The sequence below is a fragment of the Barbus barbus genome, assembly GCF_936440315.1.
Source record: "Barbus barbus genome assembly, chromosome: 9".
Taxonomy (NCBI): domain Eukaryota; kingdom Metazoa; phylum Chordata; class Actinopteri; order Cypriniformes; family Cyprinidae; genus Barbus; species Barbus barbus.
The window spans coordinates 26,290,128-26,304,120 of NC_136737.1; the positions used below are offsets into that span (position 1 = coordinate 26,290,128).

A 13,993-nucleotide genomic window follows, 5' to 3' on the forward strand; every position below is an offset into this window, starting at 1 on the left:
ACGCACTTATTAGCGAATGAGACCCATTGTCCTTTGGCATTGACATTCTAAATCCCCAAATATATAGTTTTAGTAACCATTTAACACTTTGTGTGTGCAAAAAAAAAAAGGTCCTGAGAGAAATGTGGTTTTGTGCACTAAAAATAGGGTTGCAAAGGGGTGGCAATTCTGAAAACTTACCAGAATCTTTTTTGGAAACTTTCCAGGATTTTTCTTCTTCCATCCCTTATTCATGTACACTTCATTTTGTGCAATAAATGCTTATGACCGTTTGTTCTTTTTGTGCAATGAAGTAAAATTATAGTTTACAAAACTAAAATAAAAAAATAAAGTTTTCAACAGATTCTGTTTATTATTATTACCAAGTAATTACCAGATCATTTTTGGTAACTGACGAAGGTCTGATGGAATGTTTTGAAATACTGTTTTAATGTGACATTCAGTTAAAGTTTTACTTCTCCATTTTTGTGTGCAAAACAGGAAAAATTGTGTACAATAAAACAAATTTGCCTACCATGGACAATTTCCCATTTTTGTGCAAACGGTCCATTATCTACTTTAAACTTTATTTTGGGGGAAAAACAGAAAAGATTCCCCATGAGATGAACACTGAAATAACACACAGCAAAGAAAACCAACAAGTAACTGGGTTGGAATAGATTTATTTAATCTGTAAACAAGGTGGTGAAATTAATTTATGGCATTTCTCAGATTTTATGCATATGAAATCAGACTGTATTCAAGATGTATGAAAAAGTACAGGGGGGAAAAAAGAAAAATGAACTAGAGTCACCTGTACAAATACCCCACAAGGCCAGAACTTCAGCTCATACTAAAAACCCCTGAACAAAGAAGCGACAGGTTCATTCGGGAAGCTGTTTGAATCAACAACAGATTCTCTACATTATGGCACAGGATACACATTATGATTTGAGTGTCGCATACTTGAACATTTGGACTTGATGAAACATCAAGTTTTGACAGACAGTTATATCGCTGACGACTCAAAGGCAATTTATTCCACAGTCATAACAGTACAGGTTCAATTCAAGTGTTGAAGACTGCGATCAGATGCTAGTGTTTTGTTGGTTAGCATTTATGGTAGTGTAAATAACCCAAGCAGTGACACAAATTGGTCCGACTGAAAAGAACCGCTGATACCCACTGTCTGAAATGGTCGTCTTGAAAACTAATTAAAAATATATACGATTACATAAGCTAGCAAAGTAAGTGCGATGACGGAATATCAATAAACATTCAATTGTAGAGTTGATTGGTGGGGGGGGGGGGGGGATGGGGGTGCTACCTGCAGCTCAAAAATCAGAGTAAAGCCAACTAAACGAGGCCTCAACTTGAGAAAAAAATATCAATTGGTAGTGTCGCGTTTACAGTTAGTGTTGATGCGCCAATGGCGACAAACTTCAGGTTGAGGAAAAATGACAAAACGGATGTTTGTTAGAGCAGACGCCATATTTAATTTGATGAGAATGCTAAATATGTCATCCAGCCTAACTAGGGTTAATTCGGTAGGCTTGTAGATATGCATACAGTCGACTGTTCCCAGATTGGATCTAGGAATGGGAATTTGAGTTGAGCTCAAGCCCTTAGTTAATCAACCAAACTCCCCCAAAAAAAAAAAGACGTGAAGTTTTCACGCTAGCTTTTGGTCTGAAGCGCGCACCATGGGTTCGTAGTGCTAAAATGGGACCGAACTCATTAAATGGACATTAACGGGAAAGAAATGGGGTTTGGGTAGCACAAAATGGAAGTTTAAAACCAATGGATGATGAAGCCATCTAGAAGGTTTAGCAGAATGAGCAGCTAGGATTGGAGGCGTCTTAATATCCAGATTTCCTCAGGTAATCAGCCATGTGATACGCTTTCTTGTTGAGCAGCCCTCCATGGGTGCCTTCCTTGCCCATGACTAAAACCAAAGCTGGAGTACACAAGGGGAAAAAAACAAGAACAAAAATCAACAAACTTGAGTGGGAAAAATAAAGAAACGACTTTCCCCAACTTAAAAAGCGATGCAATTGTTGACAAGATTCATTACCCTTCCTTGTCATTAAGAGGTCCAAAAACTTTACATGTGTTTCAAGGGGGGAAACAATCTTCACAGCTTATTTTTGGGAACATGGGTGATTTTTATTTATTTTACTCCCTAAATTTCACTACTTGACCAAGAAAAAAAAAAAAAAAAAAACTAGAACCCCGAATCTCTCAAGTATTTTGCCATTGAAAATGCCTTCTTATTCAGGCCGCCACCGTGGACCCCTTCTTTGCCCATTACAAGAACCAAGACTGAAAGAAAAACACAGAGAGAGGAAGTTAAGAGGACAGGAAAATCACAGCTCTGGAAAAAAGCCAAACCAAGATCAACGAGGCCAGATAGCACAGAATAACAAGTAGAAAGAGATCGAGATAACATGCATGCAGAGGGAAAGACTGTAGCCTAGAGTAAATACCTTCATTTAGCTACTATTGGGAACACTTTAACAACTAATAATAGTTCAACTTTGTTTTTAAGAGGTGTGTGCTATTTTTGTGGTATCAATTTCAGATTTGCATACGCCTAAAAAAAAAAAAAAAAAAAAAAAAAAAAAAAAGTGTTTTTAAGACCATGAAGAGTTTATCTGAAAAGTAAACAATAATAATTACAATTACGATGTTAATTATAATGCACAATAATAGATTTATATATAAAATATATACAGAGTATATCTATTGAGACTTTTGATAAAAAAAACCTATAGCTTTATTAAAACATATATAGATTATACAAGTTATTTTCAGTTATGAAACAATGTAAGATTTCAGTTAAGAATGGACTGTCATGATCATGTTGCATTGCAAAAATAATATTATAATTCAAATATTTCATATAGTACTATACTATATATATATTGCAATTAATAATATTTGTAACTAATGTTTTTTAAAAGTTATAAACAATATTATAAATTAAATATAGTTATTAGTACATAGTATTATACTATTTGTAATATTATAATTTCATAAATTAATTTCCCATTTTTGGCCAGTATAAGCTACACACTGGATCAGATGTTATGCAAATCAAAAAATCTTCCTCTTAGGTAATGCTTGATTATATAGTTACTCTTAATAAGTAATGGTTGACGATGGGCCGCTGAATTATTAAAAATTAATGCACATCTGAGGTGGTAATGTGGCACTAATTTATCATCCATTATCCCGCTTATACCAAAGATTTCCCCGCAATGCATTACATTTTTCATACTTGCAACACTCAAATGTACTACTTTCTTGCACATCTTGGCTTTAGGGAGATATTTCAAGTAAAAAGTTTGCTGTTTTTCCTGGTTCGTTTGCAGTTGCATGCCGTAGGGCTCTTGGAAATAGCTGCAATAATTTGGCAGTGAGCAGGAACTGTAATGCAATTAAATCGCAGTTCAACACCTTAAAATGTCTGTCAGCCAATCAGAATCAAGCATTCAACAATGCTGTAGTATAATGAACCTTATTATAATGATACCATTTAAGTTTAGCAATGACCAAACAATTAGTCTATTCATCTGGAGATATAGATTAGGATTTCCAGAAAGTGTTCATTAGCCCAAGTGTTAGAGAAATAGATTGTAGCATGCGATTCATTCAATTCAAGCAGGAAGAGCAAGTTTAGTTCCTCTCCTCAATACATGCCATGAGCTATAAGAAAGAGATCGATTCATAAAAGGAACACTTTATTTCAGGAAACAGGAAATCCTCTCATGTTTTACAGAGCGACAGACCCCAGATGTGTGTGAGAGTAGCAGAAACACACATGCATGTGAGAGGGAATGTACCTCAACAGGTCCCAGAAACTTCCTGAACACCTGAGCTCAAGTCTCGTGATCGACAGAGACGCTCTAAAATCACTAGCTAAAATAAAATGCTGCATTTCTTTGCAAAAAATGGTGTAGAAAGCCCATTTTGGTAAAAGCAAGATTCTCAAAGAAATGCTTAGGTCATATTTCAGGCAAAATTAGGATTATTTTTTTCAGTTAATTAGGATTTTTGCATTACATTTTCCTCACTAGTTAAAAAAAAAAAATGTTTTATATATATATATATATATATATATAAAGTGCTGTCAAACAATTAATCGCATACAAAATAAGTTTGTTTACATAGTGTGTGCATTTATTATGTAAATATAAATACATACACATGCATACATTTAAGAAAACTTGTTTATATATTAAATTTATTTATACATACACACACATATACATTATATATATATATATATATATATATATATATATATATATATATATATATATATATATATATATAGAGAGAGAGAGTTTGTTTTATAGCAAAAGCAGAAAACGCCATGTTCATGTTTCAGAGTTAAACAAAAACACTCGTTTAATCTCCGTAATCTCTCTCTCTCTATCTTTTCAAAGAGACTGCCAACCTTGTCACCTGACTTGAATACAGCGCACTGATTCGCTAAAATGGATTTATTGGCTTCTGTTCAAAAACAAGGGCACTTGTTGGCTTCTGCAGTAAAACGTGAATTCACGATGCCTTGAAAGTGAACAATACCGGCTTTTTTTGACAAAACACGTTTAGGGTTCAGATCGTGCTATATGTGGAGAATAATGCACAGCACTCAGTTCATTTTTTAAATAAACATTTATCGTTTTTGCAAATAAACTCTTCATACACACATACATATATATATATATATATATATATATATATATATATATATATATATATATATATATATATATATATATATATGTATATGAGATTCACCCACTGATGTGTCACTTCCAAGCACCTAATTGTGAATATTTAATGGCTTTTGTCTCCCATTAAGTCAGGATACATAAATGTCATGTACACAAGACTCCTGTGTTATACAGGAAAGATACTGAGGAAAACATCTACATTATTACTATTATCATCTACATTATGTTTTACTAACAAAAGATATGTGTGATGAAATAAGAACGGACAAGTACCTTTGGCTGCTTTGCCGACAGAGATGTTGTACGTGGGCTCTCCTCCTTGACTCTTTGTCCTTATGTCCATTGTCCAATCACCGTCGACTAGGAGGCTGTCTCGGATAACAGAGCACTTCTTTGAACCTAAGGTCAGGCCGTTGGTGAAAAAACCCTCTCGGTCTTTTCCTACTAGGATGTCGATTTCTGTGGGCTGGTGTTTAAAAAATAAAACAATATTAAATATGGATCTGTATCTTCTTGTCTAGTCTTTTACATTTTAATATGGATTAATGAACAGCCAAATACAGGTAGGAAGTTAGATGAGCATGATCATTTATGGAGAGATCAATGCAGTTAATTTTAGATAAACTAAAGATACAAAGTCTTAGAAATATCGTCATGCACTTTGAACATCAAGGAGTCATTAAGAACACAACAAAAAGTTAAAACTAGCTGTTTTTGTGCACAATCTTTATTTTTAGTGTGAAAAGACAAATGACCAGCTGTTGGAAACACCTGGCCTAGACGCGACTTCAACCTATTTTTGTGATGAAATCTGCCTGACAACTCAGTTTTTGTTTTCATGTAGTGCTGTTAAAGCTGCGATCACATCAGTGAAATATTGGCAAAATTTCACAAACAAAAACGTACAGTCAATAGTGACACCGTCATAGTGACGTACCAATTAACACTTTCTAACCAAGAAGATTTCTGTTGGTCAACATTGCAAATTTACGTGACCAATTTGAACCCAATTGAAACAAAATTAATTGAAATAACTGGATTTTGCCCACAAAATGTGTGAAAATCATTAACATTTTTGCGGGCAAAAAAAAAGGTCTGTTTTCAATGTTTGGATTCTTTCAAACCAATCAGCTTTTGGTTGATCAATGTGGTGAATTTGCATGACCAACTTGAACGCATTACAAAATCTGCGTGGGGAAATCTTTCGGTTTTACGCAAAATTCCCAATAGTGCATACTCTATTGAAACAGAAAATTTTGCTGAGCAACAATGAATGTTAAATTAGTGAAATTTTGCTTAAAATAAAATAAAGGTCTGATGTCAATAGTGTTGCAATGTTTCGAACATCTCACACCAAAGTCACTTTCAAATGAATTAGCTTTCTATTGGTCAATGCGATGAAATCCCATGACCAAAAAACATTGCGAAATCTTTTGGCTTTGCACAAAATTCCCGTTCTTGCAGATTACTGTTGAAATGATTGGACTTTGCCCACTAAATTCTGCTGAGTAACAATAAATGTGTCAAATTAGCGAGCGTAATGTCAATAGTGTAGCGATGTTTCGAGCACATTTCACACCAAAGTCACTTTCAAACCAATCAGCTTTCTGTCCGCCAGTGCAGCAAATTACAAAAATTTGCGTTGGGAAATTGTCTAGGAAAATTTAGGCAAAATTCACAATTATGCAGATACCCATTAAAATGACTGGATTTCACCCACAAAATTTTGCTGAGCAGCAATAAATATGACCAACTGAACTCATTGCGAAATCTGTGGGGGGAAAATCTTTCAGCTTTGCACAAAATTCCCAAACGTGCAGATTGCCATTTAAATGATTGGATTTCGTTCCCGCTAAAGTTCGAGGAGCATTGTTAAATGATAAATGTTGACTGCACCCACCTTTACGATGAGCAAACTTTAACCTTGAAGCCCAAAGTATACCTCAGTTTTTACGCATATGCAAGGTTTCATATACTGTGTAGGGCTGGGTGGTATATCGAGTTTGTACGATACATTTTTTATGAGCTATACGGTACGAAGCAATACCGTTAATAACGATATACAGTAGTTTGATACGAGCGCATCTGAAAAAAATATCTAGGGAGGACACACACTGAACTGCTGTGGAGAAAGTGCATACTACTATTTGTTCCAAACATGTTATAAATGAAGGGCTTTAAAAAACTCGTAAGATATAGTAGCTTATAGTTTCAGTTTCAAGCGTCTCTGACAGAAAGATTGCGTGCCGCTGACAGAGATGCGCCATTTAATGTGTTTGAGATGTGCTAAATGCATAACTTACATTTCACAGGTATATTCTCCATCTATAAATGCTAGAAAGCAATGGCAATATTTCCATTTTGTTGTCAGAAGTGCATGAGCTTTTGCTTTGCGATTCTCCGCTAAACTTCACAGACTTCAGAGCACAATGAAATAGGAGTGCAATAACTCTGACTAAAATAAACATTTTGCTGAAAAATTTGGATTTAGACAATAAATGTGACGCATGTAGAATTTTAAACCTATAAGTGTATTTGTATGATAGCACTAACTGTAAAGTGGCTGTAATGGGGTAATCAAAATAGCCTTTTTACTCAATTAGCCTAGTCGGTGCTTTATTATTTTCATTTTTAGTTTAGTAAACTTCACTTCTTCGTTAAAAGCATTATTTTTGTTTTTAGATTGCAATGCTACAATGTTAGAATGTAATGTGATTTTAACCCTTTTTTGCACATAATATGCCAACATGGTTACATTCAGTTGGTTTACTCCAAATACCGAGATATATACCGTATACTGAAAATCAGCCAGAAAATCCCGAGATATTAAATTTTGCTCGTATCGCCCCGCCCTAATACTGTGCATGTGAAGCACATTTTGTCAAAAGAATAGTATGCGCGTACTGTAGGCACGGCACCCGATTTTTGTAACCAGGTCACACATGCGCATTAAATTTGTTTTGCACTAATCAGTTGTTCCACAAGGTGGCAACACTGGCCCGGGCCATTGTTTAACAGTAGAAAACAAAACCAAAGAGATGAAACAAAAACAACCAAACATTGGAGACTTGTGACAACAAACAACTTTGGTTTAAATGGGTAAAAAGCTATTTTTTAATCGGTCATCAATGGAGACAATTAGTGCAAATACTGAACAAAGATTAAGTTGTGTTTAAACACAGGTGTCGACCGCCTGCACATACTATCAAATGGAGTAGGCTACATTCTAGTGTACACGTACAAAAACAAAGTATACTTTGGGCTTATAGCAAAACTCTTCTGAAATTACTCCAGGAAATGTGACCACACTTTCACCGGACGACCCAACAGCTAATCAATTCTGATAAAAAAAAAAATGAATAAAATCATTCATGCCAAACTACATCGGACTACAAATGCTCCAGTTTGATCATTAAACAGCAAATATGGATGTTTATTTTTAGAGTATTCTACAGTTTTCAAAGGATATGATAAAAGCATAGCTGTGCGGAGGTAATTTGTACCAGCGTCCTTAAAAGGAGGAACTTCTACAACACTACATATTTGGGAAACATTCTGCCTAACCCTCAAACTGGAAAGCAGTAATCACATTAAACAATGGTTTTGTGTGTCAAATGCCAGCACTGATCAAGCCTGAACGTGCAATTTTCTTACTCGTTTGATTGCCATTTGGACTGCATCACAGTAGCTTTGTTTGTACTGGCCCACTATGAATCTACAGAGCTGTTTTCCCCCAAGGCCAAACCACATAAAACTAAAAGCAGCTACTCTTTGGTGAGAATCAGTGAGCCAGTGCTATTTCCAGTAAGGTCTGGAGGCAGTCGCATGGTGATAGACACAGCCTTGAAATTCATGAAGCCTTTCTGAACTCATACCTTTCTCTATCAGTACAGGAAACTAAGCAGAAAAAACCCACTGCTTTTACTGTCATTCAAAACCCATATGACTGACAGAGGCGTTAACGCAAGAGGTCATGCAGGTTTGAAACAACATGAGGGTGAGAAGATATGGACTATACAGAAACGTATAATAAAGTCTGACATGATGAGTCAAATCTCATTTCAAAACGGAAATCCATTACAACAGTCCTTAATAGATGCATATTCCTATAGCACTGTAGTAAACATCCAATATAAGGATTCCCACAGCGTTCGATCAGTGAATTCTCATGACTTTTGTGATTACTGGATAAGGAATTTTTTTAAATTTTGTAGACGTTATTACGCTCACCAAAAGTACCAATTTCTAGCTGATGGAATATTTTAGACTGAATTCACAGAAGAAGTGTATGACTATGGTTAACGTTTGTTAAATTTCCTGACCTTAAAACAAACTTTCCAAATACTTCCAGGTTTTCCATAACCATCTGAACCTTACTACTATCTAATCTTAAAGACACAGTTCACCCCAAATGGAAAATTTACTCGCCTTCTGACGGTAGCCATTGACTTCCATAGTATGGAGAAAAAAAAACTAGCAAAAGGTTACTAGCATTCTTCAAAATATCATTTTTTTTGTTCAACATAAGAAAGAAACTTGTACGAGCTTGGAACAACTTTGATCCATAGTATGAGTAAATTATGACTATTTCATTTTTGGGTGAACTATCCCTTTAAATATGCAACTTGTACATCTGTTAATAGCACAAACAGTTTTAGTGTTTTTTGTTCATACAATAAATCACATCTTGGTATGAAAGAACATGAAGGCGAGTAATAATTTGATGAACTACCCCTATTAACAAAAACGTAAAAGGCATGTTTAGCCTACATGTGGCAAAAGTAAACGTTCAACTGAAAGCAACACATTAAGCTGGAGGAAATAAAGGTGTGTGTGACAAACAAGGCTGTTGTTAGATTTATTAACACCCATTTATGGAGCGCCATCTTGGACAACGGGAAGAGGGCAGGTACTGCGAAGATCCCGTATTCAGCCCAAATTGAAACACTCATCCAGGGTGAACAAACATCTCTCAAGTTATGTTTTTGTTTAGTCTGCTAGCAGCTAGTATGTGTTAGCTTTCAGTCCCATTCAAGCTGACCAGGCCCTGGATCTCTAATACACTGGCAGACAGGTTGATCGAAACCCTGGCTGTGTCCCAAACCCTTGGGAGTCTCCTACAAAGATAGCACTTCAGAGTTCCATTTTGGCGCGTTTAAAATCGCGCTTTACTTGATACAAAATAAACATCGCGCTTTAGTTTTAGGCGCTAATTCCAAATGAAGCCGCATTCCGACCAAACATGCGGTCTAGTTATTGACACACAGCCACAGTTTTCAGTCCTCCACTAAAGGCAGCATAAAGAGTGCAGTTAATAAGGCGTATTTACCGTGATGTTTAGGAACGTGCCCCCCTCCTGCGCTGCCCAAACGTATTTAGAGTCCGAGTTGCACCCAACAATGGCGGAGTCCTGGCAGCTGCCATCCGACATCAGGTTATCCACATAGCTCTGCCACGACATGTCTGCCTTCTGCTTCCAAACGCTCACAAGCTAGCCTTAAAAAGACGGGACTGACAGTCAGTTTCGCGCGGTTACCGTGTATTTGGATGTCCCGCACGCCCCCTTCTCTAATGAGAGTTTGAGCAGTAAAGAGTCCCGGCTGAATGGAGGCTCTGGGTGTAGTCCCTCAAATATCCCTCCGCGCAGGCGCGCTTAGGCTGCGGTCCATTAGAACAAAGCCGCGTGCGCGGATTAATACTAGTTCTGTGTGCATGAGCGTTCAGAAGCCACGTTTTGTATGACAAAGTTAGTTAATGTGTGCAATGCAATGCATGTAAGAAACAACAATACATTTTACCCATGATGCTGGGACTATAATTTACTTTTGGTTTGCACATTTCACATTTCCAAAAGTTCAGTGTTATTCACATCAAAAGCAGTTTCAAAAGGCCTCTGGAGAAAGATCTTCCTTTTTTTCATTTTGTAGATTTAGAACTTTGCCTGTCATCTGTTTTTTATTGGTCCAAACTGTTTTATTAAAGCTCATCGGTTCGCGAGACAGCAAAGTTAAAAAAACACCTCTCAAGGTTAGTGATATTTTTGGGTGAGATCAGCCTAACATTTGATTAAATTTGAGTTGCAACGCAGGGAAATAAGGTATCTTGGTCAGGTCGGATCACAGGTGGATTTATGTAGCAATCTACATCAAATATGTTTTTGTCTGTATTTGTCAGTTTGACTGCATCAGCATTTGTTGTTTATCACCACATAAATCATAGCCTCTTCCGACCTCTTCTGGACAAATCACGTAATGACATAAAAAAAATCATATTCAAAAGGTGACTTTAGTTGAGGCTTCTCTGTGCCAGCTCAAAATTCAGTGTCAAGACATAATGCTGCATAAAAGCCAGATTAAATTATGCCTGCTTTGCAGCCTCTAGTATAACAATAGACAGGTGTAATTGCTGTGGAAATGCATTCATTCCACCTCTGAACAGCATTCATTTGTCTGCGTAAAGATCCTCTTCAGAAGCCAGAAAATAAATAATTTCATTTCTTGGTACATTTTTAAAAACAGTCCATAGATATACCTACTTTTGCACTTATTCATTCAGCAGACGTTTTATTAAAAGTGTCTCAATTTCATTTTTGCATAGGCCTATTATTAGCTGGCACAACAATTGTCCATGTTGTGCAGCGAGAAACAACTAAAGCAGCATTCAAGAGCTTTCTAGTACAACTCTTGAGCAGAAATGTGCTAATATATTGGACGGAACATTTACAAAAGTGACAGCAGGAAATACAAAATGCAGTAATTTCCCAGAAGCTTGAACACATGTAGTGGAAATATTTACAAATAGCTATAGGCTAGTTGACATTTTCCAGATTTGTGTATTAACAGGTCTCTTTAGAAGAAAGCAAAACGTTTTGCTTGTTCAATGGAGATTAACAAATTACATAAGACATGCTTGAATGATCACATAGCCTAAATCATTTCTAAAGCACAAAATTACACCAGATTGTGCACTGGCGTCCTCTTGTGGATTAGGTTTGTGTTCATATGAATACAGATTATTTTCGATTATGTTAGAAGTAAAACAATTATGAAGCCCAAAATAGTCCACGAAAGAGCAAAAATGTTACATGAAGTAATAGGATAAAGTATCTCTAAATAATAGCTGCTGTACACAACAATTTGAGAATTTCAAAAAATAGTTAAAATATTAATCAAAAAACATTCAAAACTCATACTTGCCCAACTTCAATTTTGATTGTGTTCATCTGTTTACCCAACAGCTATCACAAAAATATGATACTGTAATTTTAAAAGCAAAAATTCACACAGAGAGACTTAAAAAATCAGTCATGTTTACTCACAAGGAGTCTTACACAGCCTTCATTGTGCAATAAAGGCAGTGAAGGCCAATCTAAATAAGACATAAGATCATTTGAGAAGACGTGCATGGCTAGTGCACCAGCTGAGCGGAGAACATTGCAATCAATGTCAACAACTTCAAGAATGAATTGATTTGTTTCTTTGACCTAATTTAATAAATCACTCTTTTTTGTCAAATATGGAATTTCTCCTCACAGTTACAGATACATAGATGTTATGCTTTTATTGTAATCTTATGTTTACACTGCCACCGTTTTTATGTCACTCTATGAAACTGGAGACCTGGAATCAAGTTGTGACTTGATTGAGGAAATGAACAAGGAAAACCCTAGAAATGGTACATGTTTTTGGTAGGTTTTTAAAACTAACCTGAAGCAAATAGAAGGCATTTGAGTGTTGGCTTGGCCTGGAAAAGCATGAAATTGGACTTGGACTTCTTCTCAAAAACATGGTTTCAGCACATGCACGGGATGTTTACAACCAGCGTTGGGAAAAGTTACTTTTAAAAGTAACGCATTACAATATTGCGCTACTCCATAAAAAAAATAACTTGCATTACTTATTTGAAAAAATAATTAGTTACTTGGAAAAGTAATCTCATTACATAAGTCGCTTATAATGTTTACAACCACAGAACCAAACACTACTGACACATCGAAGTCAAAAATCCTGATACTGACACAGCTTACAACACGAGTATGTATTCTTCAAGTCCAGATTTACCAACTTTGGCTACTCCAAGCCAGAATGAGCCTGACTGTTCACATAAACTCTCTCTCTCTCAAAAAAAGCAACTTCCCGTTTATATTTTAAATTTAGAGAAATTCCCTCAAACCCTTTTTTATATATCTCGGTAAAGCTGTATGGACTGGACGAAACCGCAGCGTGTGTTCACACAGCATCCAGCCCATGAAAACAAAGAACATCTCTATGTATGGACATGACGAATCGCACCTGTCTTCAGACGATTGATTCAAAGCCCTCAAACTATTTTAAAATGCAAACTGGGTTTAGTACTTGGACACATAAATGCAGCCAGCTAAAATAACAAGCATGTCCCATTCACCACGGGACAGAGGCAAATACAATAAACAGCCACATGTTGTGTAACTTCTGAGTGATAATCTAAATTCCGAAGCGACTTTTGTTGATATTTTGAGTTTTTATGAACAACTGTAGGCCTAATAATCACTTTCAGGATCTACTGTTACTAATTCAACCAATTTTTAGAAAGCTGCATCAGAGTTTTCTAATATAAGAAGCTTGGCAAGTATTTCTTTCACTTTTCACTGCTGTTTGGATCGGGCTGCAGAGAGGATGGGCAAACTCAAAAGCAAACCAAACACTGCCTCCCTTACTTATTGGAATAGACTCATGCCTAAAATAATGACCTAAACTAATAAACAAACTCCAGCAAAGATGTTTCTGTCTACACTAGCTGCATTCCTGCTCGCCCCCTGCGTGAACTTTTCCCAAAAGGCTAAACAAAGAAGAAACTGTGTTTTGTAACATGATTTTGCTAAAAACACTTGAAGCATGACTAGGCAAAAATTAACAAAATAAATCAATTGTTGTGCATTAAGTAAAAAAAAAAATTAGATAGAACAACTTAAGTAAAACATTTGCTTTATGTGTATATATATATATATATATATATATATACATACACACACACTCATGTCCTGCAGTGTCTAATGTTATGTTAAAATGTCTGTTAAATGTGGCATAGCAAGCCTGTTCAATATTATAAAATAAGTTTTCTTTCCACCAAAACTAACAACAAACCTATTTGGTTGTGTCCAGTCTGGTTTTGAAAATTTACATAAAACCACTTGAAAAATCCCCTCGTGTATGATAGCCAACTACAATCAACAAAAGTAAATGACCCTTTTGACAGGAAATGTAAGATATGTAAATAAAGCAGCTGTGTCT

General features: G+C 35.9%; 1 protein-coding gene across 2 annotated transcripts; it reads right to left on the reverse strand.

Moving 5' to 3' along the window:
• Window positions 1-643: 643 nt before the first annotated feature.
• LOC306875408 (profilin-2-like) lies at window positions 644-10,369 on the reverse strand. Of its 2 annotated transcripts, none has more exons than XM_079425936.1 (3): window positions 10,054-10,316; window positions 4,998-5,190; window positions 644-2,301 (listed from the first exon to the last, which is right to left on the reverse strand). In XM_079425936.1, the coding sequence occupies exons 1-3, from the start codon at window positions 10,183-10,185 to the stop codon at window positions 2,204-2,206; spliced, it is 423 nt and encodes a 140-aa protein (XP_079282062.1). In that variant the 5' UTR covers window positions 10,186-10,316; the 3' UTR covers window positions 644-2,203. The 2 variants fall into 2 exon arrangements, with proteins under 2 accessions (XP_079282062.1, XP_079282061.1); XM_079425935.1 differs by having other exon boundaries at window positions 648-1,936; window positions 10,054-10,369.
• Window positions 10,370-13,993: the final 3,624 nt, after the last annotated feature.

What these genes read in the sequence shown, in the direction of transcription:
- LOC306875408 (XM_079425936.1), bottom strand. Translation starts at nt 10,185, where the DNA reads ATGTCGTGGCAGAGCTATGTGGATAACCTGATGTCGGATGGCAGCTGC. An exon ending in GCACGTTCCTAAACATCACG is followed by an intron (nt 5,191 to 10,053) that starts GTAAATACGCCT and finishes TTTAAACACCAG; the next exon opens with CCCACAGAAATCGACATCCT. An exon ending in TGTCGGCAAAGCAGCCAAAG is followed by an intron (nt 2,302 to 4,997) that starts GTACTTGTCCGT and finishes TTTTTCTTTCAG; the next exon opens with TCTTGGTTCTTGTAATGGGC.